The sequence below is a fragment of the Calidris pugnax genome, unplaced genomic scaffold (assembly GCF_001431845.1).
Source record: "Calidris pugnax isolate Ruff unplaced genomic scaffold, ASM143184v1 scaffold15, whole genome shotgun sequence".
NCBI lineage: Eukaryota > Metazoa > Chordata > Aves > Charadriiformes > Scolopacidae > Calidris > Calidris pugnax.
Genome location: NW_015090774.1, coordinates 10,636,930 through 10,663,721, shown reverse-complemented (window position 1 = coordinate 10,663,721; position 26,792 = coordinate 10,636,930). Strand labels below are relative to the sequence as shown.

General features: G+C 40.9%; 1 protein-coding gene across 2 annotated transcripts in view; it reads right to left on the bottom strand.

The window, feature by feature from the left end:
- GRID2 (glutamate receptor, ionotropic, delta 2) overlaps positions 1–26,792 on the bottom strand; it is a 730,075-nt gene that overhangs the window by 49,301 nt on the left and 653,982 nt on the right. For both annotated transcript variants that reach the window (XM_014942655.1, XM_014942664.1), the window contains exon 14: positions 20,247–20,413. In XM_014942655.1, coding sequence (XP_014798141.1) covers positions 20,247–20,413 — 167 coding nt within the window. The remainder of the gene's footprint in view (positions 1–20,246; positions 20,414–26,792) is intronic.

The window sequence follows — 26,792 nt, the reverse complement described above, 5'->3', positions numbered from 1 at the left end:
ACCTCTGCCTATAAGAAAAAGAGAAAAATAGACTTTGTTCTACTTTCACCAAGGCTGTTTTTTGCAGTGAAGTGTAGTAAATCTCAATGGCACCATAGAAAAATTCAAGATTCCTGTAATTGTCCTACTACAATGAATAATCACAGACCAAATGTTGTGTTATTACCATCAGATACATCTCTGATGCAATCTGCATTTATTATTCTCCAGGTTTGCAAAGAATAGAGACTTGCTTGGAACAAATGCAAGCTTTAGTTTACAACAATGGCATTTTCTTCTCTGCTACCATTTCTTTATCATGAAGGAGTGTGGGTGTCAGAAAAGTGAATGGAATTGAGCTCTCTCTCAAAAAAATTTGAATAACCAAATAAACTTTTTTTTGGTGAACTACAGTACCACATTCACATCAAACCCCTTCCTACACGAATGAACAAACTGGTATTACTACATTGCTACTAAATGACATGATTTTTCTACCAAAGGCCATTTTCAGTTTGAAAGTAAAATAAAACGATTAAAAAAAGGTCTGTCATCCACCCTCCTCCCCCCAAAAATGATAAACAATCAAGTCATACCAAAAAGTCTATGTGGCCTGGCCACAGTAATTACTTCTATGAATTTTACAGATACTGAAGTCACTTTACCATGGAGTGATACCTCCACCTGAAAATTAATTTTGAATGCTATCATTCAAACTCAAAACTTGACAAGAGTTTTTTTTCTTTCTTTGAAATACAACTTATAAATACGTAAATAAAAATAACATACATTTATTTCCTGGTTAAAGGTTTTTTGTCTTTTGCCTTGTGTCTGCTTCCTATATTTATCACTTTTACCGAGGTTTCAGTAAAAATTATTTACCACATTGAGGGTTGGAGTGCAGAGCTGATGAAGAACAGTACACTATACTAGCTGGGAATTCACCACTTGGACATGAATGAGGACAGCAAAGCTTGGGGTGTAACAGTGACTAAGAACCACCGACATGATGAAGTTGTGAACAAGGAGAATGCTGTACCAGAATACGGCAAGGTATTTCTGAATCAAATTGTGGAAGGTACAGGTGTGATCTCATCTGACACAGCCTGCACAACTGCCCTTGCCCACCTTCAAGAAACCAGAACTGGTACAAATATGAGATACAGGGATGAACAGGAGAACAGAGACCTTTTCATAGGAGAATAAAAGCCCTTCTGATGTGCACGAAAAAGAGGAGAACTGAAAGTGAGTGAAGGCAGAAACAGTGACAGAAAAAAAAAAATATGAAGGAAAAGTCAATGTTAACAAAAGCAAACAGTTACACCCTGACTATGAAGAAATTTGGACCGTGAAGAGTGCTCTGGGAGCAACACAAAGGAGGAAAAGCTTCCCAACAGGAACAGCACCAGAAAAACAACAGACTTCCCAGGGGAAAACACTCAAGTGAACAAGAATCCCCCAGACTGGTATTGAGATGGCACTTGGTGAAGTTATGAAAGGATTCATATGGTGTGCTTGCCTATCATAGCAGGATAATGGATTCGGTGACCCAGCAGATCCCTTTGATTCCTACAGTCATATAACAGCAATAAAGGAAATTGCCTGTAGCTTTGCCACTTGGGTCTTCTGTTTTATCAGAAAAATGAAGATCTTGGACTGCAGATCTAAAACAGGCATCACAGTGCAACAGTAATGGGTTCTGGCATGCCCATTGGTGTTCCTCCAATGGCAAGGGGGACACATGGCAGACGAAGGACACTAGACCTCTCATCTCACCACTCCTCTCCTTCTCTTCTCTGTCCTCCTCCTGCCAGTGCCTTTTGGTGTTCCCCCTCTGTGGGCCTGCCTTGGGTACCCGGTTTGTTCAGCTGCAAACCCCAAACCTAGCTCCCTGGATAGCCAAAACATGAGAGGCATCTCTGCCCTAAGACCACATCAGAGGCAATGCAAAGAACCTAAGGTAAAGTAACCTCTGTAGACCCTTGTGCAGCACACAGCTTCCAATGGCTAGCTTTTGAAAACAGTTTAGCTTTCAAAGGCCTAGAGTAAGTAAGTAAGACCTAACTAAGAGGTCTTTCTAAATAAAATCAGCTATATAATAGTAATGAACCATTAACTTTATTAATGCCAACCAAGCTTACTAAAAATATTATAAATGAGCATATAAATAGCTAAGTAAATGCAAAGTTATTTCAGAGCTCCGCAGGGGATATTAATAATGATAACTTCACTCCGGTGAAATCTTGAAGGCTCAAAAGCTAAGGTTTCCTTATTAAAAATACACATAAGGCTTCCCAGGCCAGCAGAGATTTATTTACAGCACCCCACTTTGAGTTCTGAGGGCTTATAACACTCTTATAAAATTCTGGCTTTATTACTAGCGGGTAAAACACATATACTAGTGAGCTGAAGGTCAAATCCAAATGTTCGATGGATGGGTGGTTCAGGGACCACCCCTCCTTTTTGTGAGGATTTTAGTCTTTACTCTGTGCTAACGTGCGATACTGGGGAGCACTTTCTTTCCTTTCACTCATTATGTATCCACAAAGGAATATAAGACTAACTCTCACTTCAGCAGCCCTCTAAATATCTGTAATCTCAAATCACTCTCTCTAGTGCCTTCTGCTGATAATAATCCTCAATACACTATGTCAGCACAACTATAAAATTAAAGCATGTTAAGGCAAAATGCCTTCCAACACTGTTAAAAGTTTTGGCCTCCCACATGAAATGAATCATTACAGCATTAGTTTCCTTTTGGTTTTGCTGTCAAGTTCTCTGTAGCAAAAAACTATCAAGGGTTTTATAATAGCTCCTGTCACCTTGTGTCTGACCGCCTCAGAAACACGTACAGTTGACTTCAGCCATCTTTTTATCCATAATTTCATCCTAAACAACACCAAGCCCATAAAAGCCACAGAAGAAAAATTCCCACTTTATTATCATATCGAACATGTCGTGTTCTTGAAATAAACCAGCGCCATGAGGCTTTAATCCTCTTTCAACTTCCCCTAAATGCCATCAATCAGAGAACTGTCAGCTCAAGTGTGACAAGAAACCTGCTTCCATTCCCCTGAGACCCTGGTGAAATGAGTATTATTAGACCATTTTTTCCTTCAAAGGGGTTCATTACAAAAGAGCGGAGCATCGAGAAATGCAGTCTCCAGCACAGGATCAATATTGATACATCCCCGTTGAGAGGTTTTAAAACGCTACCCAACGTGCGGCAAGAACCTTTGTGGTTTTCCGATGTGTGTGGTTAAGAAAGGTGCTGGAAAATGGGCTTTGTGCCTTCATTTGGCATGTGATAGGGTCTCCCTGCGGCAGAGCTGAACCATGTATGTGACAGCCTGCTTCCAAAGACTCCTCTTTTCCCTCCATTATGAAAGCCAGACTCTCCGTAAAGAAGTCGATGACTCTTGCCCAGGCTTTTGCCAATCAATATGCTAAAGATCCTTCTTCTCCTCTTTGCCTAAACATAAGCTGACCATGGAGCAGTACGGGATATTTCAAAACATCTCAGTTGGTGTCAAGCTGTTCAGCAAAATAACAAATTCATACCAAGATGTGCCAGAGACATAATTTTGTCCTAGTAGGTGTGTCTGACTTAAAGACCTGTGAAGCATTTTCTCCAAATTTTGACAGAAATGAATTTGATCCTGTCCATGTAGATATGGACTGAACAAATGTAATATGCGCTTCTCCTCCTTCCCAGACTTCTTTTGTGTGGAAAGAGTTGTTTTATTTTAAGAAAAGAAAATCCTGGGACAGCATATTTGAATAGGTATATGTTGTAATACTGCTTCAAGGTCCCAGTCTACAAATTTTCCCTGGCATCATTTTAGCAAAAAGAGCATTGACAGGTTACTCTTACGAGCACCAGACATATTTACATGATTTTCTTTCTCTTGCATTTTTTCTACCAATTTATGTCTATTTACAAGGATTTGAATTTCCTCAGTCAATAAAGACAAAATTCCAGTGGGGGAAGTTCAGTGGGCTGAGAGGTTTAGTAGCCGAGGGTAAGAAGCCTTCTATATTTGTGTTTATCATCTGGTAAAAATAATCCATAATTCAGTTAGCGGTAATGGCACACTGTTATCACTCACAGATCTTCTTCATGCTTATGTGAAGTTTTCAGCCTTAGTTCTGCCTCTGTTTCACAAAAAAATAACCAACCAAACCCACCCATGCTCTAAGTGTCAATAAGGTTCAAAAGCACTGAGATGGAAACACCAGCCTGTGGGCCCCCATCCACGACATAACACAGTCTGATGACAGGAGACATGTGGTTAGCCTCCACTTCTGCAGTCTTTCTTCCCTGGAGCACCAGGGAAGCCTGGGCTAAGCATCATGGAGAGGCTAAGGGACATTAACAAGAGTACATATTTTTTCAGACATGTCTTGGAGTTCCTTTGTACACTACTTCCTAGTACAAAATTGCCAAATCACATGCAGGATGAGCAGATGTTTGAGTGTTATCGCAACTTGAAGAAGGACTTCATAGAGAATTACCCATTTCTTTCATCAACCATTTCAAATGTTATCATGATTATTAAAAATGAAACCAATAATATTAATCTAGGAGCTAAGGTAAAAGACACACAGCTATTGGTTGAAGTCAAACTACCTACTAACCACTACAGCTCCAAACACTTCAGTCACCAAGCCGTATTAGCAACTGATATTTTACGCTTCTTTGAACTACTACTTTTTCTGACCACCAGCTTCCTTACCCTCCTCCAAGCATACAAGTTGCAACCATCTGACAGTAATTGCCATGACAACCAGTGCTGGTCCCAAGAGTACGAAAGACAATACCGCCAGCAAAATTCAATAAGCAGGGTAATGAAGTAGAACAGATCACGGGAAGTTAGTTGTGGGTTTGTGGTATGGACAGTGAGCAATCTGGATGATCCCCCGGGTGTCCCGGGGCTATCCACGTCCCAGGCTGGAGCATTCACATATGCTGCTGAGGCACCCTGAATAGGATGGAGAGATGCTGCAAAGGAGCAAACTATAACATTGGAGGAGAAAGGCAGCAGGCTGGCAGCAGGGGAAGAACAATTTAAAATGAAGTGAACAGATTTGCAGATGGTAAGGCAGAAAAGGCCACTACAACACCTAGTCCAGAGTCCTGGTCCATAAAGGATCTCCCAGTGATGCAGGAAAAGCTGGAGGAAGATTTTCAGAGCACAAATCAGGATTAGGCACCCTCCTCCCATGCATTTGCAACTTTCTAAGCTTTCAGCTCCACCACAAAGTAAACATCTGAATACAAAAATCTAACATGTTCTTACAAAACTGAAAAGAAAAGAAATAAGTACGCAAGTTTTTATCTACTCAAGTTCTAATAGCTAAGGAAATGCCTTAATTATAAGCATAGGTTAACTGCTTGGCATCATTACAGGGCTGATTTGGAGTTGGCTAACTGAATTAATTGCATCCCTTACCTTCAAGTTTCTTTGATGTGGAACCTTAATTCAGACTTTACTCATTTTATGATGACTGATCCTGGAATTATTATAAGCATTCTTTTCTATTTCTTTCTATCAAATAATGGGTTTCTACTTTCAACTTTAACAAAGATTTCAGTTTAAGAGTTTCTAATGACATTAAAGTGACATATCTAGCTAATATTAGCTAATTTAGCTAACTACAGTATTATCATGGAGTAGACATGATAAAGCAGGAGAAACGATGTGCTAAGAGCAGCAGTTCTGATTGACAATGCCTTGAGCAATCGCCTTATAATTTTTGTAATTTGTTCTCCATTTTGAGTTAAAAAATAATCCCTGAATATCATACTATTCCCCTTCAACCACAAATTACTCCATTTCATTAAAACCAAGTCCAAAACGTAGCTGAAACTTCTCTGAAAGAAAGCCTTTCAGTGGCTTAAGTTCAGAGTGGGTAATAAACCTCCAGCCAAGAAACAATTCTGTAGAAAAGCAAACGTTGCCAAGAAAGCTTCCTGCAACCCTGCTGTCAAAGCACTACACCTCAAGGCAAGCACCACTGATACAGAGGGCTGAAAAGAACAGCAGACAGAAATAAGGACCCTTCTCACCCAGACGCAATGTTTACGTTAGCCCTGGCAATATAGCAAATATCTCATGAAGTCCAGCATCAGGCCTACAGAGAAAAAGGCTTTGGTTTGTAGGCAGCACACCATTTTGCCTGTCCAGGAAGAGTAAATCATCAGTTTTACCTGCAAGCATCACAAACTGAACTTTAAGAAGGTACCTCCAGATAGGAATAAACTATCCTGTTTATCCAGATCAATACGTCAGTTGAGACCTGCAGCATTTCTCCTGCTGCATAAAGATACCATGCTATTTACACAGAGATAACCTGCACTATTACTATTAAGATTCAGCCTTGCGATAATTCCAGCTGTAAAGGATCAGCTAGATGTATATTAGTGATCTAAAGGGCTGTAACATTTAAAAATTTTAGCAAGGAGCTTATCTTTGCCTAGCCAAGATGAAGGGCCGGCATCTCTGCTTTTTCCTCATTTTGAAAAAAAGATATTGGTGTGTATGCAAGTGCCTGTGGGGGATGAGAAAGCTTCTCTGTGAGCAAGCACATCTTCAGGATTGAACCTGAAATGCAGCACGGTGGGAATCACCTTGAATTGCAATAGGCTGCAAGGAGCACAGCGTGGTCTGCTCCCGGTCCTGCCAGCCTAGGACAGAAGTCTCCTGGTGAGAGTTGGTTACCCAGGCTTTTTTTCTAATACAAGAAAAAAAGATGACGACAGGTCAGCCCCATGAATAGACAAACCGTTCACACTTCCTAGAAACTGGGGGAAAAAAAAAAAAATCCTCTCTCTTTCACAATGAGCAACGGTACTGATCCCAAACACCCGTTTTGTTTTTGAGGCTTCACCCCACAGGACCCCACCACGTACCACTGTCCCTCTTTGGCAGCTCAAGGGACAAGAGGTTTTTCTACAAGACACGGATGCAGCTAAATGGGTCTGCGTTAACTGAAGCAGCGGCAGGAAAGCGCTTTGGGCAGAAAAGAAGGAAACAGTCAGTGGTGCCAAAGCACCAGGTAATTTGCAATAAAGCTGGCAGGAGGGAGAGGAAGGCTGCTGTGCCTGCCTGCAGCCCATGGCACCTTCCCTTCATCTCAGCTATTGCAGCTCTTGGTGGAAGCAGAGAGGCCGTTTCTACCTCCAGCCCTTAAAAAACCCCCGATGCCAAACCCACCCTGGATTTCTTCCACAAAAAAAGGCCTCAGAGCAAGTAAACGGTTAAGCCCTGTGGTCTGCGCTAGGGATAAAGAAGGAAAAGCTGGGAAAATGGGCAGAAAAGGGGTGGTGGGAGAAGCGAGGGGTTTGCTCGCTGGGTGAGTGATTTGTAGAGTCACCTTGGATGTGCCGGGCATCCCCCCGAGCTGAGTCTCCCACTGCAAGAGGGACTGACAACCCCTGGGCTTGTAAAGCCGCAGGAGAACGTATCGCTACACGCTATTCCTTTGCTCTCTGCTGCCAGCCCAGCTACCCATACAAATATTTCACTTTGGGGGTAAGAATAAAATATGAGCACTGCTGCCACCACAGCAACCTAGTTATCTATGCAGCCACGGAGATATTTGTTCTTGGGTTAAACACTTGTCAGTGGTTCTTTCTAAAACCCCTTATTTTCAGGAGGAATTATATATTTAACTTGAAGCAAGATTGCTACTCTTAAAAAAATTAAAAATGAGCACTGTGGGTGTTTCTAATTTAAGAGGGACACGAAGATCAACAAACTTTCGCTTCCTCTGGGTTTTAACCATGCTTCATTTTCAATTGCTTTTCTTCCATGGGTTTTACGATTTTCTTCAGATTTATATAAAATAGTGGAGGAACGCAGGGGGATTTGATGCTGTGGGTGAACTCCATTGGCTGCACGAGCGTGACTCTCAGAGCTGACACGTTTCTGCAGCTTTGCATAATGCTTCACAGGCAAAAAAAAGAAATGAACATAAACGTCCTATTTCATGCGGATGTTAATCTTGAGCTTTACAGCTAAACTATGCAAAAGACATATTTATAGGATTTACCAGCTAAACTACTATAAATCTGGCATAATTCCATGATCTGAAGATCCATTGCTAATTAACTGAAGTCCTACAAACCCAGGAAAATTAATACAACCAAACAATGTTCAAAATAGAGTTTATACTTCTCAGCTAAGTCAAGGCTCAGTTCTGCATGCTTCCTCTCACATGCTGCTCTAGGAATATCACAACCAAAGCCAAAACATTCAGTCCTTGATCTAATCCCCGCTCTCAATGCTGCAAATCCATGTGTACTACTCTGCTACTTTTCTCCCCAAATATGACTGGAATGGAGGTTGGGTTTTTTTTAATTAAAAAAATTTGAATTTCTAACAAAAACACCAAAATCAAACCAACAGCTTATTTGTCCCATGGGCTTTCTGTAAGAATCTGATATCTTTGTAGACACCAATGATCTCTTTGATGATGTTTAGGCATCCCACCAATGAAACTACATCCAGTAAACTTATTTTGCTCTTTCATTCCTGTTAAGAATTGAAACCTTTCTGCTTTGCTGGGAGATGCTTTAGTCTATAGTTATTTACAAAGCAAGGTAATTAAATGGCAGCTTCTCTTTACTGTTTTGGAAATTCACTTATACTACTCTTTCAGCTGAAGACAACAATAGCAAATATAAGGAAAAAAACTGTTTTAATTACAATAAGTATAAAAGGATCATTACCTTACCAAACAAGTGTGCTTCTCCCCAGGTTCAGCCCTAAACTGAGCTTTTAGAGTGAACTAGCAGAGCCTCTGCATGTTATTAAGCACATGTGAGAGAGAGACTGGCTAATGTGCCATGATAAATTACTACCACCAGGACTTAATCAGGAGTGTAAGCACCTTCTCCAGCTAGGGCAAAACCCCTCGTTATATTGGGCTGTGACTATAACAGACTGATTATTAAAACCCTTCTATTGAGAGCGATCATTAGAGGAATATGATAAAGTATTTGATTAAGAGGAAGTCCAAGTAAGACACACTTTACTGATTCACTACCAGGCAGCAGCAAAGAGCAATTTAAAAAAAGTGATTTTTCCAGATTTATTTTGTTGTGTGGGATTACAAAATCCTGCCTTGTCCTCCTCTCCCCCCCCCCTTTTTTTTTTTTTTTTTTTTTTTTTTCCTGGCCATTTAAAACATCTATTTCTGTTCATTCAGTCTAATTTTATTCTGGTTTATCTATTGTTTTATTGAGAAATTTCAATATTCTGGTTCCATATAAGACTTTTCCCTTAGTCAGGAACTGCAGTCTGTAATAACAGCAATCAAGGCAGTTCATTCTGACAAATGTATGTCAGAAAAAGACTGCTGTGACTTTGAAATATTGAAAGTGGCTGATAACATAATGTGTGAAGCAGAATAAATGCATACAAATGGAAGTTTTAGCTGAGCAGTCAAAGTATGAACTAAATACAGTGTCAGAGCTCTGCACTGAAAGCTCTACGTGCAGGTGGTTACAATGGCAAATTACTATGCACTCTTTCTCCCCTCCCCCCCCCCCCCTTTTTTTTTTTTTTTTTTTTTTTTGCCTGGCCATTTAAAACATCTATTTCTGTTCATTCAGTCTAATTTTATTCTGGTTTATCTATTGTTTTATTGAGAAATTTCAATATTCTGGTTCCATATAAGACTTTTCCCTTAGTCAGGAACTGCAGTCTGTAATAACAGCAATCAAGGCAGTTCATTCTGACAAATGTATGTCAGAAAAAGACTGCTGTGACTTTGAAATATTGAAAGTGGCTGATAACATAATGTGTGAAGCAGAATAAATGCATACAAATGGAAGTTTTAGCTGAGCAGTCAAAGTATGAACTAAATACAGTGTCAGAGCTCTGCACTGAAAGCTCTACGTGCAGGTGGTTACAATGGCAAATTACTATGCACTTTGCAAAATTTTTTTATGAATAAAGTGGCAAGCACAGTTCTTCCTTGGCCATATCATCCTTTTTTTCCGCTTGCACTTAGTCATAAAGCAGAATGAAGCCATGTTTAAGTACAAAACCTGGGTCTTGGAAAACCACTTGGTTTTTATAAAAGGTATCAGGGCTATGACAGCTGGGATCAGGGCCCTGCTTCATTTTTGGACTAACCTAATTCGATTGGCACTAACGCAGCAAATAAAATACACTGTGCAAGTAAGGGACCCAAACACACCCAACTGATTCATGTTAGTGAATGCTTCTATCTGTTTTGACCCCTCAAAAAACTACAGAGCCAAAGTGAGCTTTTTTGGGGAGCCTGTTATGAGCCAGGGCAATGCTAGGGACTAGGTCTGTGAAATATTTCAAGGGAAATTTGGATCTGCCTGGCACAGCCTCGTTAAGCACTCCTGCTGCCCCTGCCTGGGCTTTGATGTGCTGCAATCTCATGCTCCTTGTCGTGTCGGTGCCAGGACAAGCCACGGCCTTGGGACTTCTCTACCTGGCTTGGTGACTCCTGCAGCAGCAGGACAGCTGGGTGTGCTCTCCGGGTGCCCACCTGCCTGCTTCCCATCACTCAGGTCTTTGGTGACTGCGGAATGCAGTGCCGCCCAGCCAGACTGTGTGCTAACTGAAACATACAGCACGGAAATTTTCCAAGCACACTTACTGTTTACACTACGCCAGACAAAAATCTTGACACAAGCCTCTACGCATCTTACTGCCTCGGTTTCCTTGCCGCCACTAATTCTTCCTTGGGATTAGGACAGAGGTCCTTTAAGACCTTGTGATACCTCATCCATAGAGCGTTTTTCCGTTGAGGCTGCTGAGGCCCCATACATTCAGAGAGTAAGGGCTCCCCCACCCCACCTTCACCCTCTAACTAATCCAATCCTCTCCAACCACTGCACTCAGACACACTAGTGACCTTGCTGGAGACACTGTCCAACTCCTCCTCCCCGTTTCCACCTGATTGCTCTGGGGAGCAACCTACCTCTCAGGCTTGCTCTGAGGCAGAGCAGAAAGCTTCTCTGGGTAGTTTTGTCAGATTTCTCACTTTGGTAATCTCCACCCTGCATGAAGCTGAGCAATAAGGAAGGCTCAATTTTTTCAACCGCCACAACCATTCACAAGAACCCAGATCCTCTCTCTTCTCAGTGCCTCTCCTCTCACTCCCTCTGTCCCTGCAACCAGCTTTCTTCTTCCTCACATGTTGTTTCAGTGAAGGAAGACACCTCTGCTACAAACCCTTCCTTGGCTCTACGTTCTGGAGATTTTCCACAGACTCCTTTTTCCTAGCCCCACCTCCGAACCTGACTTGACTCCAAAAAGTCATCAAGCAAGACTAGCACCTTCCTTTGCCTACAGACAATTCAAGGATGGGTGACGAATAGCAGGTGGTTTATGGCAGGGGAAATCTCTGCGGACTGAGGCAGCCGCTGGTGCAACAGTTCCACGGACAAGAGCAAAATTCTTGGCTTGAGTACGGATAAATCCCCTCAGCTGTCACACCACTAAGTTCACTATTTACCAGAGCATATTTCAGCTTTGAAAACAAGCTTCATTTTCAGGGAAAAGCTTTTCATTTTTATCTGGAAAACAGGACCAGCTGAAGACTAGCTTTATGGTCGAGCTAAAGGTTAATTACCTTTTAAGCCAACAAAATGGGTTAGGAAAGATCTATTATTCTCTACCGTTTTGCTACTCTTGCTCATTTTAACTGAAATAGGATGACCAGTGTTTTGAGCAACTTAGGTCAAGAGGCAGGAACCTTGGGCAGGTGGTGCTGGCATGGGGTAGGTGAGCTAAACCCTTATTTGTGGTTATTACAGTTTTGTTGTCAAGATAGCTGCGTGGCTGGATCCTTCTTATTTGCAGGGAAAGCTTTGCACTTGCTTCCCCCCCCCCGCTTTAAAGGCGAGGCTGCTGCCCAGCTGAGTTGCAGTGAGAACTTAAACCTGCTCCTCTTGAGACTGACACACACAAAGGTAAGAGAAGCTAATCAGAAAACAAAAAGATGTACTACAGGAAAGTGTGCGTTAACCGTAAACCTAATCTCTTCTTTAGGAATGCATAAAAAGGCAAGTTTTTGGACGGAAGCCACTCACTGAGACTTCTTTTAGCTTTACTATCATCAGATTTATAACCAGGCAGTTCAAATTCTGCAGCCTTGCACTTACTCTATAAAACTTTAAAACACATGAACAACTCAGCTTACAAGAAGCGTTCCTTGCACATAGTTCGATGAGCAATGCTGCTTCCACAGACCGTACTGCACACACGTTGCTGGCTAATATCTGGTCATTTTACACACCAAGTCTGCGGTGCCTAGGGCTATAGAAGGGGATAAAAAGTAGCAAGAAATAGCTTGCAAAGTGATATGTGCTGGCAATTTAACACATTACAATTAGACTGTTTTCTTTGGGATGGTTCATGGGTAATGATGGGGAATTAATACCCATAAAGAGCTTACCTGGCTTGCCTTTCTGACACTTTGAATGCAGTGCCCTTTCTGAAAGCAAGCATTGATTAGGAAAAAGAGAAGGCATGAAGCTGTCTTTTTCATGGCACTTCTTTTCCACTGAGCAGGAATTCTTTCACCCCAGTGTCGTTTGGATGCAGAAGTATCTTCCCATGATGAAGCCAGCAGGCAGCTCTCTGATTCTCATAGATCTGTATTTGAAGGTGAGAAGATCTAATGCCATTCCCTTATGATTTTCTTTCTTATGCTTCATCGTAGTGCTGCTACTTCACAATCCTTTAACTTATCCTCTTATGCTTCATCGTAGTGCTGCTACTTCAAAATCCTTTAACTTCATCAATTATCATTATATTTAAAAAGCCCACTAATCTGCTCACTGCCTTTATATGTTTTCATTAATTAATTTTCTATTATATGTATGTTATAAACTTCAGACCTGCTGCAGAATCTTTTAACCCACCTCATGAGTTAATATGACAGCATATTAAGAATTTGCTAAAGTCTTTGTTTCTGTAGGCATCTCCCTCTCTTTCAACTTCTGATGATGAGTCTATGGTGAGACCTGCAGGCACCAGAGGCACACCATCAGGAAGCAATAAAACCATTTTTCCTGCTCTCACAACATGATGTGTGGCAGCCACAGCTTCTCTGCAGTCCTGCAGCCAACAGCCCCAGCTACCAAGTGAGATGCGAGTGGATTATAAAGCCAAGAAACACTTCTGATGACAGTGCAGGAATCTTCAAAACCTGCAGCTCTGCATTAGGCAGTTAGTGGAGTAGAATTGCAAAGGGACAATGTTAGATCATCTGGTCCTTGGGAAAAGCTATTAGCAACGTGCTCATACAGGATTACAGAACACTGTAAACTTGGATCGAACAGTCGTTGCCTTGGTAGAAAGAAGAAGAGAGAACAGTGGTGGGACAAAAGCTGTCTGCTAGGGCTTTATATGAAGTAATGGATGGCTTTTTTTAAAATCAGAATGAAGCTACATGTTTTCTCTTAATCTATTTGAGGTTGCAGGTCTTCAGCCTGGATTTGGAGGTCTGGGAGTGAGCTGTGCAGAATGCAACCGCCCTGCAGCTCCGTCGGGGCAGGCGGCTGGCTGACCACCACTTCCAACAAGGTGAGTTTCCCAGCGTGAAGGCCAATTGCAGTTTATCTTGGAGGACTTGGCTCAGGAAAAAGGAAGGTGGATGTGTTTTAAGACCTAGGGCCCGATGCAATTCTCTGTTTCACTCCTACAAGTCTTACGTAGACAGTAAAAAATAAGGATAGACTGTTGTTTTGGATGGTCAAGAAATATTACATTGGTGTGTCACTAGAGGCACTTTTTTATTTAGTATCCTTGCTCTCTGAGAAACTGTCTTGTTATTATGTGCAACTCTGAAGTTAGGGCTTTTCTTAACAGTGACTATATCTGAATCGATTAAGACCGGAATCTCATGTCAGACAGCTCAAAAATCTGGAATTAATTTTTATTTTTTTCCCTCTCACTAATGTAATTTCAGTTATATGAACTTGTGACATGATCCAAGGGCAAGCTCTAAGAATTAAAGTTTCTTATTTAAATTCAGGAGCTTGCTTCAAGTCAAATAATTCTCCCAATTTGCAAAGTTTTCTAATTTTCTTGTAAAATAAGAAAAATGTTCTTTAGAAGGGAATTTTACTAGTTTCTCTGCTGTATTATGCAGAATTTTATATATACAGCTCAGAACAGTATTTCAATTCTAAGCAAATAACAGAGGCAAAACAAAGCCGAGTTCTTACTAAGGCATCCACCGTTCTTCAGATGATCACTGTATTTAATCATGAAAAATCCAATTAGATCATTATGAGCACTCCTCTGCAGGGTTAGGATGCAATCCAAAACTCTTATTTTTCCCATAGGTAGTAAAAGATAAATCAGAGACTTACGGACACTCAAGGGTTTTCATTTAAAAAAACAAACAAACAAACAAATGGAGGGGGGAATCTCCTCAAAGATAGGGGTACATAAGTCCCAAGGACTCAGAAGAAGAAATCAGGGTAGTTAGGAAAGAAGTAATTTTCCTTGCACCGGGGACTTTGGACACCAGTGACCTCCAAGACACAGAATAAAAATCTAAGGAGAGAGAATTAATAGCGAGGAGGCAGGAAGAAAACATATTTATGACTCAGGGCAGGAACGTTTTAAAACTCAGGGTTTTGCTGACAAGATAAAAAGAGGACAAGAGAAAATCCATAGCATTTATTTAAAGCATAACCCTAATAATTTACTAAGGGGGAGTCTGAAATGCTACACGGTGGCTCTCCTCCTCACCTCCAAAGGTTTGGACATCTGAAAGCGCATCCCTTGCTGCCCGTGGGGTGTCTTTAGGTTTGCTATGGGGAAATCATTATAAGTCTCCATTTCTTTATTCCCTCAGGACAGAAAGAAGTGATTGTTCTTCTAGCTGCAACACAAACACTGTGAGACTTTTTGTGATTTATTCACAAAATTCAGTCTGAGGTTCCCGCAGAAGCTATCTGGTAGTTGCACCTTTCATACGATATGCTATCGCGTGCCCCACCTCTCACAGATGACCACCAGCAGGTTTGTGACTGCTGCTGCTGCTTCCAGCACACAGGCAACGTTATGTGTCCCTAAGCTGGTGCTCATTCGGGGTGCGTGTTGTCTGGGGAAACACAGCTGATGAATAACAAGCAAGAGGCCCACAGTAGAATTCTGAGGACAATCTAGTCTCCTCTTCTTTCTTTTTTTTTTATCGTCACTGTTTCCTTTCATTTAAAAGTGAAGTCTTTGGGGCAGAATGCACACAGATGCTCTTGGGATATGAGGAATGAAAAACAACTATGGCTTGATTTTTTGGTGGCACTGGGTGTTGCCGGCTTCTAATTAAGTGAAAAGCTGGCCACTAGCCTCTGATGAGTATGAAATCAAATTGTTTCCTCTACTGAGCTGTGTGGCCAGGACTGTAGCACAGAAGAAAAGAGTTAGCCAGCAGAGAAAGCGGGGATGTCACTTTGCTGTCACCCCCTCCTCGACCCTCACCAGAAAGCAGCCCCCAGCACGGCACCTGAGCCATGGCTGCTGAGCTTCAGGAGGCACAGACATCCTATGAAATACTCTGGAAAGAGTTTGCAATTATATTCATACCTCCCAGGGGTGCAATGGAAGTTTTAAAGTTTAGGGCTGAAAAGACTCCTTAAGAGGTGTCAAATTTAGTGTCAGCATACAGTTCCTCAGGAACCAAATGACACATTCTCTTCAAACTCTCCTAGGAAATTTGGCAGTTCCCATTATTAAAGCCCCTGTCATTACCTTGAAAGAAAAATAGATAGAGAGATAGAGTGAAAACTGACACGCTGCCTGGGGACTGCTGGTGCTCAGAAGGTTAAGTCTTAGTGGCAAAGAAAAGGGGCCAGCGATCTACCTGAGCACACCAACTGGCTCAGAGATCATTAAGAGACCATTAAGATCTGCAACAGATGAACAAAGTCATCAGGACGCTGCAACAGGTCCATCATTCAAATGTTACCTAGACTATTTTCTATACTATTCACTCTGAAGCCACACACCTATTTTCAGGATGGACTTGAAGCACCTGTTTTCAGGGAGAGCACCAAGCAGTCACAGGTGCTGCGTGGGACCCCAGCTGGCCACTTTGCCATCCCAACACAGCAAAAAGCCTGTCTCATTCTGCAGTCGGACCACTCATTGCTGCTCATGCCCTTGTTTTGGCCTAGAGGAGATTTTCTGCATGCAGAAAAGAGAGGTCTCAAAGAGCAGGTTCTTTACAGTGCTTTCACTTGGTTACCCTTTTCCTCCACTGAACTGCACCTGCACAAAATGCTTTTTTGAAGGCATATCAGTATTGCGCTTTAAATGGTATAACTTTTCTCATCAAAAACATTTTGTTCATCCCCAAAATGTTAGATTTCCTTGAGTCTGGAAAGAATAATCCCGAACAGGGCTTCATCTTCTGTGGTGTGGCTGGAATTAATTTTTTAAAAGCCCAGCTTGGCAAATGTGCATGGAGTTTCTAAGTGATGTGCATTTTGCCACATGCTTCACTAATATTTCCCTATACCCAAACTTTCATTTGTAAGAATAATTCTGATTTTAAACCGCATCAGTTCAAACATGTGGGAGCACTCTCTCTTCTCTCTGAAGAGTATAGGCATCATCTTACATGTGTAAATTTATAAATGCAATATGAACCAACGCAAGCAAATGTACCTCAACGGCAGCCCATTCCCATATGATACTTGCTTAATTGCATCAACTTAAAATCAAGTGTATATTAAGTATATATTGAACATTTTGTGTTAATTTAGCCATAGACGTAGCCATACCCATCCTCACTTTCTGGTTCCTTTGTAACTGGAGGCTCATTCCACACTGGCAGGACCACGTCCCATGCAAACACAGGGGCACTAACTGGTAGCAGCAGCTGGAGGCTGGGAGCAGCGTGGCTGCCAGCATCAGCCCCACACTGTGCTTGGGGCACCACAGCGTGTCTGCCTCGTCAGTGAGGTGGGTACCAGATAACCAGGTGGTCACCAGCCATGGTCCCACACCTCAAACACAGGTACATGACCACTAGCCACCACAGCTTTGGTTCTCACAACGTTCCTGGTTGTTTCAGGCTTCCTTTTAGCACCTCACAAATTACCCAGGGTATAAAGGGGCACTCCATCATGATCACTTATGGAAGGAAATGACATCAGGGGATTTAATTTTTACAAGGCCCCAGCTGTGTTTTGCTGGCACCTCAGCATTTAATGCTGATTGCAGGTTTAATGCCTTTCCTAAGTAGCCTGATGGGTAAACTCCCATAGAGACTGGAATACTTCACAGAGCAGGTGAATATGGCTGCAATCCCCAAAGGCCACAGTATTTTGCATGTGTTAATCCCTTGGAGAACAACATAACAGACATCCCAGAGTGGTTTTGGAAATCCCAAATGCCTAAAATTTACCACAGTGTTATCTTGACTGCAATTCATGGCGTGTAGCATTGGAAAGAAGGGGTGGATGCTTACACCTCACTATCTCTTTTCCTGTTTCTCTGGAAATAGCTTGAATGTTCAGAAAAGGTAATGAAAGCCTTAAACTCGTGCCCATGATTCCTGCACAGAGACCAAAATCTCCTGTAAGCTTGCCAGACCTTTTACAGCTGCACCCTAGGGATTTAACGCTGTGCAGCTTATGGGTTTGTATGAAATTTCATAAAAGAGAAGCTCTGTATTTTCACATAAATATATTTATTTGGGGAAAGATCAAGAAATGCCAATATATTTCAAACCAGTTCCCTACTGCATTAAAGAATGTGAAATATTCATGTGAACATTTGCTAATCCTATCCAGTGAAATCTATTTCTCTCTCTATTTAGCATGCAGGCTACAGCAGCTGAAGGTTGTTCAGCCTTTTCATTAGGAAGAAAAGGATGATTTGTGAAAACCACATGGAAGTAATCATAAAGAACAGTACTGAAGGGTTTCAGAACAAAACCTTGTAAGCTACCTTATAAGCATGCTTTCTCTTTCATGTATTTGTTTCTTATATGGTGTTTCACAGCTTCAAACTGTAAATTTATATTTATGGACATAATAAGAAGTGCAATATAATATGCTTTCATAAGGAAGAAATAAAAATTTATGGGGAAGCACACACATTTCAGAATATATATCTCAGTTTCCCTAATTTCTCCAGTAGGTAGCATCACTCTCAGCAAATTCCAATTTCTCTGTTCAACCATTACTCTTGATAGTGTAATGAGTTACTTTTTCATCAGGGCTAAGTTCTGCATATCCATCCAGACCCTCCTGTGGCCCAATGTCTCACAAATAATCCCTTTCTTCATCCACCTGAACCCTATTAACTATAGTAGGAAATGGAAAATGAGGAAATCTGAGTGGCTACGATCCCCGATTCCATCAGGGTAAGACATCTGACCTTAGGAATTCATTTAAATCTCCTTATGCTATGGATTCCCTAAGCATTAAATGTAAATAGCATTTACTTTCCACCGAGAGATACAAATATTTAAATATTACTTTGAAAATCTTCAGATAAAAAGAGCTATATGTGTGCACATTTTTATGCTTCTTTCTGCTTTCTTACACCTTCAAGATATAATAATACACTGAAATGCTGAAATTTTGTTACGAAATAAAATTGTACTGCACAGACCAATGACCCAGAAGTTGCTAAAGGCAGGGTATCAGAAGAAGATGTAACCTAGTCTCTCCAGGTACTGAATATTGTGACAAAGAAGATAATTGCTTACCAGAACCAGCTGTGACCATTTCCCCCATGTACTGAGAACTATAACAAGTATATAAATAATGTCAGAAACAGTCCTTAAGGAGCGGTTTGGATACATCCTCCTTGACTTGGAGAGTGGTGGCAGTGGGGATGAAGAATGCTCAGCTGTGCCGGCATGAGCCGAGCCATGCCACTTGGCAGATTCACTGTATTTAGTAATAAAGACACAGACCATGAAGCTCCCCTATGCCTTCAAATTTTTGTACTTAAGACTTCCCAGGTAACGCTCTGAAGAGGATGGTTTAACACCTTGACTAGCACCTGAGATGTCTAGCACCAGAGATCTCTAACACATGGGAGCATTTCTTAGAAAGATTACAGGAAGAAGTTTTACTCTTTTGTTTGGCATGGAGAGCCCGAACATTACAGAGCCAGAGATTTTTAGCAGAGCCAGCCCTATAAAATGCATATATGCTTCATTGAAATTGAATTTTTCATTGGTCCTGTGAACTTTTGTATTATGTTACTGCTACGTCAGCACAAATTCAGCTCCCAGCATAGAACAGATTCAAAGAATTCAAGCCTTCTCTGTTCACGTGGTATGTGTGAACAGACAGTGATGCCTCTGAATCTCCACGTTGTTACTTACTGACTACTTTTACCCCTACCTGGTTCTATGGGCTGAAGACAAAGGCAATAGCCTGAAGGGAGCTACATATTTGTATGACATAATTGCTCATGTTCACTAAAGCAACCACACGAAAGAAATTCCATCACAGCAACTGTAAAATTTTGTTACATGCGTCTAAAACAAACCAATAGAAACTGAATTGAGAGAATAGGTTCAGAATGGAAAAGGATCATGAGATTAGTCCACATCTTCTCCTAAGAGCCAGACCATAGATATTACACTTTTTAAATCTTTGTTTTTTACATTTCACACACATCCTGACTTAGGAATCAGTACTAGAGTGAAGCAGAAATACTGCAAAGGCACAATACATACTATTAATTGAGTGGTCTGATCCTAGTAGAAACACAGTACCAGAAGCATCTCTAGAGATCTCACTTTTGTAACCCAAGAGATCAATTAGTATTGGGATAAGCACCTAAGTATTTGGGTAGGAATAGGGGTCTTTTCACTGAAACATCAAATGTTCTTGTTCATTCCCTTGAGTTTTCCAATCAGTGTCCAAGTTTACCTTTTTCTCTTTCAGAAAAGGCTCCTGTAACAAGAAGGGTTGAGTTATGCTGTCCCTCTATAACAAATGAATCAACTCTTTCCTCATTTTCCTGCTAATGATGTTCAGCTTATCTCATTAATGTTTTCCAAAAGAAACAAGAACAATTCAAATTAGAGCAACATGAAGCATTTTTAATGCAGTTTCTAAAAAAGTGAATAATCCTACGTCTCCGAGGAAATGAATGCCAATGTAAGAAATGAAGTGGATAACAAACACAAGATGTTTTCCCTTCAAAGAAAATTAAATTAGAAGAAGGGTCCAGAGCTGAGAGAGACACCTTCCCTTAGGACCTGTTCTGCCTTCTCCAAACGCTTACCTTTGTGAGAACACGTCTCGGTAGGGGCTGCCGTGCTGCAGTGCGATCCCGTACCCTCTGTCTGCAACCGTGTTTCCGATGGTGTAGAAAGAGCACTCTGCATCGTTGATGGCCACATACTCCAGCACTGCTGCGTCCCACACAAAGGCATAGTTCCCGTGTTTCACCTGCAATAGACATAGCAAGAGCTCAGATTGCAGACTCTCAAGTCCAAACGGAGGCCAGCGCGCCTAAACACATGGCGGTTTCAGCACAGTCTTCTTTAAAGTAAGGAAAGTTTGAGTGCCCATCAGCTCTCAGCAAAGACAGCACGCTGTGACCGGTGCCATGCGGTGCTTTGGCTGAGCCCCTCACCAGAAATGGAAGAAACGTGGTCTGAGAACAACATGCTGTCAGGGAAACAGCCCCATGCAGGAATCCTGTTCTTCAGGGAACAAAGGAAACATTGGTCTCCCTCCATCAGTACTAAATTCCACCCCAAATCCCCCCCTTATTTTTTTTCCTTTGAGCTGAAAAAACCAACCCTTTATAGGGAAGGTAGGAATTCGCATTGGGAGAAGCGTGGGAGGGTATGCATGGCTATCCAGACAGAAGACCACTGTTCAAGATGGTGCACGTTTCAGGTTGCCATAGACATCATGAACATCCATGTGTCTTTTGGGCTCTGTGCATGATTGCGGGCAAGATCACACCAACTAGATTTTTTGGGATTATTTTTCTCAGCACGAAGTGTTTCCACATATCTTCAAAGACTTTTGAACAGCATGATCATATAAGCCATTTTAACTGTTTGACTAAGATAAATCCAGAACAACTCATTATCTTGAAAAGCTTTTAAAGTAACGTTTTACTATCCTTTCATATCTGAAACAAACTCACATTTTTCTTTTCACTTAAATATATAGGGTGTATATAACATTTCAGCATTTATTCAGAAGCAAGCTTTTAAAACCAGAAATTCAGTCAAGCAAATCCTTCTTTATTTCAGTGACTTTCCACTTTCCACTCAAATAATGTTTTTCTGGAAAAAAATATAAAAAAATCTCTAACTGCTTTGCCAGATCTTTTACCAGTTTTCTGTTTCGTTGGTCTCTATGTCAGACCTGAAGCATCATGATGCTTTTTCCTGACCCTCTGTGCTCGGCTTCACTCAGCACTTTTCCTATGCCATATCAGCCAACTAAGCTGTAAAACGACGCTGAACCCATTGACTTTGTACATCTAATGGGAATAAATACGTGACAGCTAAGTGAAAAGTAAACAAAACACAAAAAGGCCATCTGGGGCCAGGCAATCCAGAGAGAATTCAAAACCAAGTCAGCATATCAAAATACGCAATGTCAGTACATCATTTAGATTAGGCTTTGACAATGTAGATTATGTTTTTAAAGACTGTTTACATATAAAAGTTACTGAAGCAAGCCACACCGGCTGCTTGCTCACAAGATGTAGTGCACAAGGAACATTTGCATTTGGGACACATTCCTTTTCATGCATAATCAATCTGAATTAGGCACTGCAGGCCTGGAAAGGGAATACTTCCTATTTCCATTTGTAGGCAAAGTACAGGGAGGATTTGTGCAGATTTTGGAGCAGAAAGGGAGCCATGTTGTCTGTGGACTCAGAATAAATGGCAGGAGAAAAAAAAAAACTATTTCCAAAATCACACACACACAAATGCAGGACCGGATGAGTTTTAATCTTCAGGTTCTGAAAAAGGTGAAGAATGGGGTTTTTTGACTTCCAGTGGAGGTTTATCTAAATGGCCAGGGAATAAGGGCTAGAAGTGACCTCACTGCTACCAAACAATACAACTTGTGTGCTTGTCTTACAGGCACTGCAATTCACAGAGCTCTTCCTAGCTTGGGTTTGCACCAGGATACTTATTCTGATCTTCCTATAGGCACCACTTGGCTAAGAAATAGACAGAATGACTGAGAAAAAAGCCCTTCCTAGGAGTTTTTAAAAGGATAATGACTCAGCCTGAAAAAGAATCACGATGTGCAGGCAGCAAGGGAAGGAAACAGGAGACAAAAGCAGAAGATCAGAAGGGGGGAAACGAATCCTGAAAAGGATCAGATGGACTTTCCAAATAAAGGAATTAAGGAAAATTGGAGTTCAAAAAGACGAGTAATTTTACATGCGGGGAGATAACCTTTGAGGTGATGGCAAGAGCAGAGGGTTATGTTTTGACACCTTCTTTTGTCCTAACCCACCCTTTTAACATCCTAGTGCATTGAATTCACTGAAGTGCTTGTAAAGAGACTTATCAGCTGGTCTGGAAAAATTCTCTTGATTTGGCTGCCTTGCTGTAAAACAACTCGCAGTGAGAATATATAAAAGTGGTAAAAGCACTTACTGTCAATAATATCTGTGATGAAGTGGTATATGTAAGATCCTTAGAGCAGACTTGATAATATCACAGTTCAGGTTCCCACAAAGATATTACTTTTCATAGATAAGATCACAGTGAGCCTCAGTTAAAGCACATAGGGCAGGAAAGAGATTGAAGAGCCAGAAGGGATCATCCCAGCCATCTACCTTCAACACATGATTGCTCTATGAAATAAAATACCTCCTTTTTAGCATTTTTGCCCTATCTATTTACTAATCTAGGGAATTCAAATCTATGGAGCAAACCTAAGTTGCAATTGTCATGCTTGCAATCACACTCTTCATGGAACTACTCCTCAGTCTAACAGTTTTCACTGCTATTCTACATATTTATATTTTCTACTTGTTTTGTTTTTTTCTTAAATAACTTTATGTCATTCCTAGTAATTTTTCCTTTTGCAGTTCTAAATACTCTCACTTTGGGGCTGACAGCTTTCAACTATTGATGAACCTTTCCTTTACTTAGCTTAGATGGATATAGATTCCTTTAATCTTTCCTTGCAAATCCAGTAGTTCAGCCCTCCCATTAACAGTGACAATACTTCTGAACTGTCTCCAATTCTTAATTTTTATATATGAGAAAAACACCTGCCTTGCTAAGAGACAATCAGTTATCTGGCAGCTCAGAAGGCATATGATTCCCTTTTTAGCACAACCTTCTTCTGAGATTCATAGTCTCAACAGTCTGCCCATGGATCTTTCACACAGCTGAAGATTTGTTTTAGCCTAAAGATCTAAGAATAAAATTTTCCTAGAGTACAGCAAATCTGGAACGTTGCTGATATTTTACAGATTTGCACCTACAAATAAGGGGCAGCTATAGTATGAAAAGGGGGGGGGATGATGCTCTTTTGTGAAGGAAGGGAATTTCAGAATAAAATGTCAATTAAAAAAATCTATATCCTTCTCTTTCTCCTACTATGAGAAGCACATATTTTGTAGCTTTCTAGTAGCTGTGCTGAAGACTTCCACCTTGTGCCTCAAAATGAACAGCAAAAATTCCAGCTCTGCGTTATGAGAAAAAGTTAAGGAGCTTAGAGTTGGTCAATTATGAGGTCTAAATGAAAGCAAAATTTCCTTGGAAAAATAAACAGTTCCTTGTAATATATATAAGCCTCTACTCGCAGAAGACCGGCATCCCTGATTCTACATTTCCACATCGTTATATTGGCATTTTGTGTTGAGATAATAACATTTCAGGACGGTGGCAAATCTGAATGCTGTTCACGCATGACCAGGCAGCCCAGGACTGCCAGGGAAGCGTTCGTAGGAGGGCAGCCCATTATCATTCAGCAGCAACCCCAGCCTTCCAGTCCGCCAGGGCATGCAGAACTGACACTTCACTCTCCTTCCCCGTGACATCCCGCCTGTCAGTATGGCAGAGGCTAAAAAGAATTTTGGACTATCTGATGAGTATTGCCATAGGACAAAAAAAAAAAAAAAATTACAGGCAAAATTGAATCTGCTGGTTGTTCATCAGGGTGTTTTGAACTCCTGCGCTACACTGGTCGTTAACTGGGACTGGGAGGTACGGTACCAGACAGAAATGCTTGACTTGACTTCACGGTTTTGTGAGCAATTCCAAAGGAGTTACTGTAAAAAGAGTTGTTACAGAGAACAGGGGCCATCAGCACATAGATGGTGAAACTATTTCTATAATGCTGTTATATTTCTATTTTCTATCGCTGCACATTTATGAGATTTTTATTTGCTGACGCCTTGCCTGTAGATATTAATTAAAATTTATCTTTGATGACTCCACCAAAACCCAGTCGAGTTACACAAGGAAAGCACTTAAAGCCATTACATTGTTGCATATGCACACATTTTACGCCAACAAGGATGTGGATAGTATCTCTTCTTCCAGCTAATCCGTTCATACAGAGTAGGCCGAATAATGTCTTTATGTACAACTCCAGCATTCTAAACCTACATTTCTAGGTCTAGAAAATTATAAATTTCAGAAGTAAACAACAACCAACAACTGCATTTTTTCATACTTGAGTTCTTGGACAATATCATTTCTGTATTTCAAATTCCTTTTTAAAAGAAATAAAAAGAATCGTCACGAAGGAAAGAATATACACAATAAGGCACAGATTAAGCAGAACTGGTAGTTCTTTTTCCTGCAGATCTCTTTTAAATATTTCATCTTACATAAAATATGTTTCCTGTTATAAAAACAACACAACTTTTAAGTTTCAAGTTAAGCTTGAATTGATTAAAATGATCCTAATTTTTCAGGAGAAAATTTGAAAATTATTTGATAATGTTGATGAAGCACATTTTCTGAATGTCCTGGTCCTACACCCTGGTGACACAGTGGTGATGCTTTTTCTAATAATTTCCATTATGAGTCAGGCACCATCCTTCCCCTTCGACTGCTGTGCACCTTTCCCTGCCTATGAAGTTGTCAGTTGTATTTTAGCCAAGAACACATGAACAGAAGCAGACTCTTCCACAGCGCAGCAGCAGTAACTCCAGCTCTCACCTAAAAACAATCAGGGATACTGATCAAATCACTGATCAAGTCACATTCTCCAATATGGACCATTCCACTGCACTGATTACATGGGGAAGAAACACTATTCGATTCTGCCAGCCCTATGCCGATCAGAGTGGACCTGAGACTAGCATATATAAATATAGAAATTAATTTTTTTACATAATCTTTGCATATTCAGCAAGCATGCAGTAGCTGCAGACTGCAGAGAGCTCTACAAAACAGCCTCACCAAACTGCTATTACACGAGGAATGAAGAAGAGGCAATAAAAATGAATGAACATTTGCAAATATATGAGTAAGAGCTAATATGCATAATGCGGATATTGCACTCCAAAATGGGAAAAGGCAAAAATAAAATTTGTGCTAAGAGTTTAAAGCTAGATTTCTTGTTGTCAGATGTTGCAAAACAGCTTGATTCACAACGTTGAAATGAGCAGCTTGATTCACAGGGAGTATTTTTTCAGCAGAAGAGACTGCAGACACATTGATCTCCATAATCCTCTTGCAATGAAGTTGCTGTTTATCAGCCTGATGCAGAAGTCAGGTCTTCTGCCTTCAGAAAAAATCCCTTTTGCTAATTTTTTCCCTCTAGGGACAAAGGTTTCAAGTCTTGGTTTTATTCGCACAGGGCACAATTCTGGCTAACTGCTCTTTGGATCCCAGTGAAATAAAATCCCACATTTCAGCTTTGTTGAATAAAACTAAACTCACTAAAGAAGTGTTCTCTCAAGACTAAACTTTCTGTAGTTCTGAAGTACAATTTTGGAGGTTCTTGCCCCACGCTCCCTTGCAGACCAGCTCCTGTGACTCATCTGCATCACTTAAGAGTGAAATGCAGGCAGCAACCGGGGAGGCAGAACACAAATCTGTCCGACAGCTCCCTGTGTCGCATGGTGGGAGTTGGATTCCCATGGTAGTGTCAGAGCACAGAATAAAAATACCTATATACATAAAACTCTATTCAGTCATCAAGGCAAACAACTAATTAAATCATAATAATCAATAATAATAACGCTCTAAGATGTAATTTTTCAGGGTCTGTAGAAAGCTATTTAAATTCATGGGGCACTATTTGACAAACACTGAAATTTATTCTTAGTGCTTATTCAAACAGAAAAGTGCAGAATAATTTCCAAAAGCATTATTGAGCCAGTGCCCAGGAGTGAACAGCAGCAGGAAATGAAACACCGGGGAGCTCAGGGGAAGAAAGAAGAGGTTAGAAATCCCAGCCTCATCTCCTCTTCGGTATGAAGCTTATCTTTCTTTACATTGTCATATCAGCTTCAATGGCATGTCTATTTGCTCCGGATAAAACTTCATCAGGAAAAGCATTAATTCCTCATATGCAACCTGCCACCAACTTCTTAGGAAAAGCCTCATGATCATCCATTTGCTTTTTATGCTGGGCAGACCTTGAATAATTCATCTGGAATTAGAAGAACTACTCAGGTATGAGAGCTCTGTAATGAGAGGGCGCTTTTGTGTTAGAATTCTTCCAGTGTTCAGTGCATTCATTGCCACTGTAATTAAACGCATCTTGTAAGTTACAAGAAAGAAAATATCAAGCAGAGCAAAGCAGAGCAGAGGTCAAACAAAGGAACAATTTTTGGGGGCAGCGGGAGAACAGAGCCAGCTGCTTCTCCAGG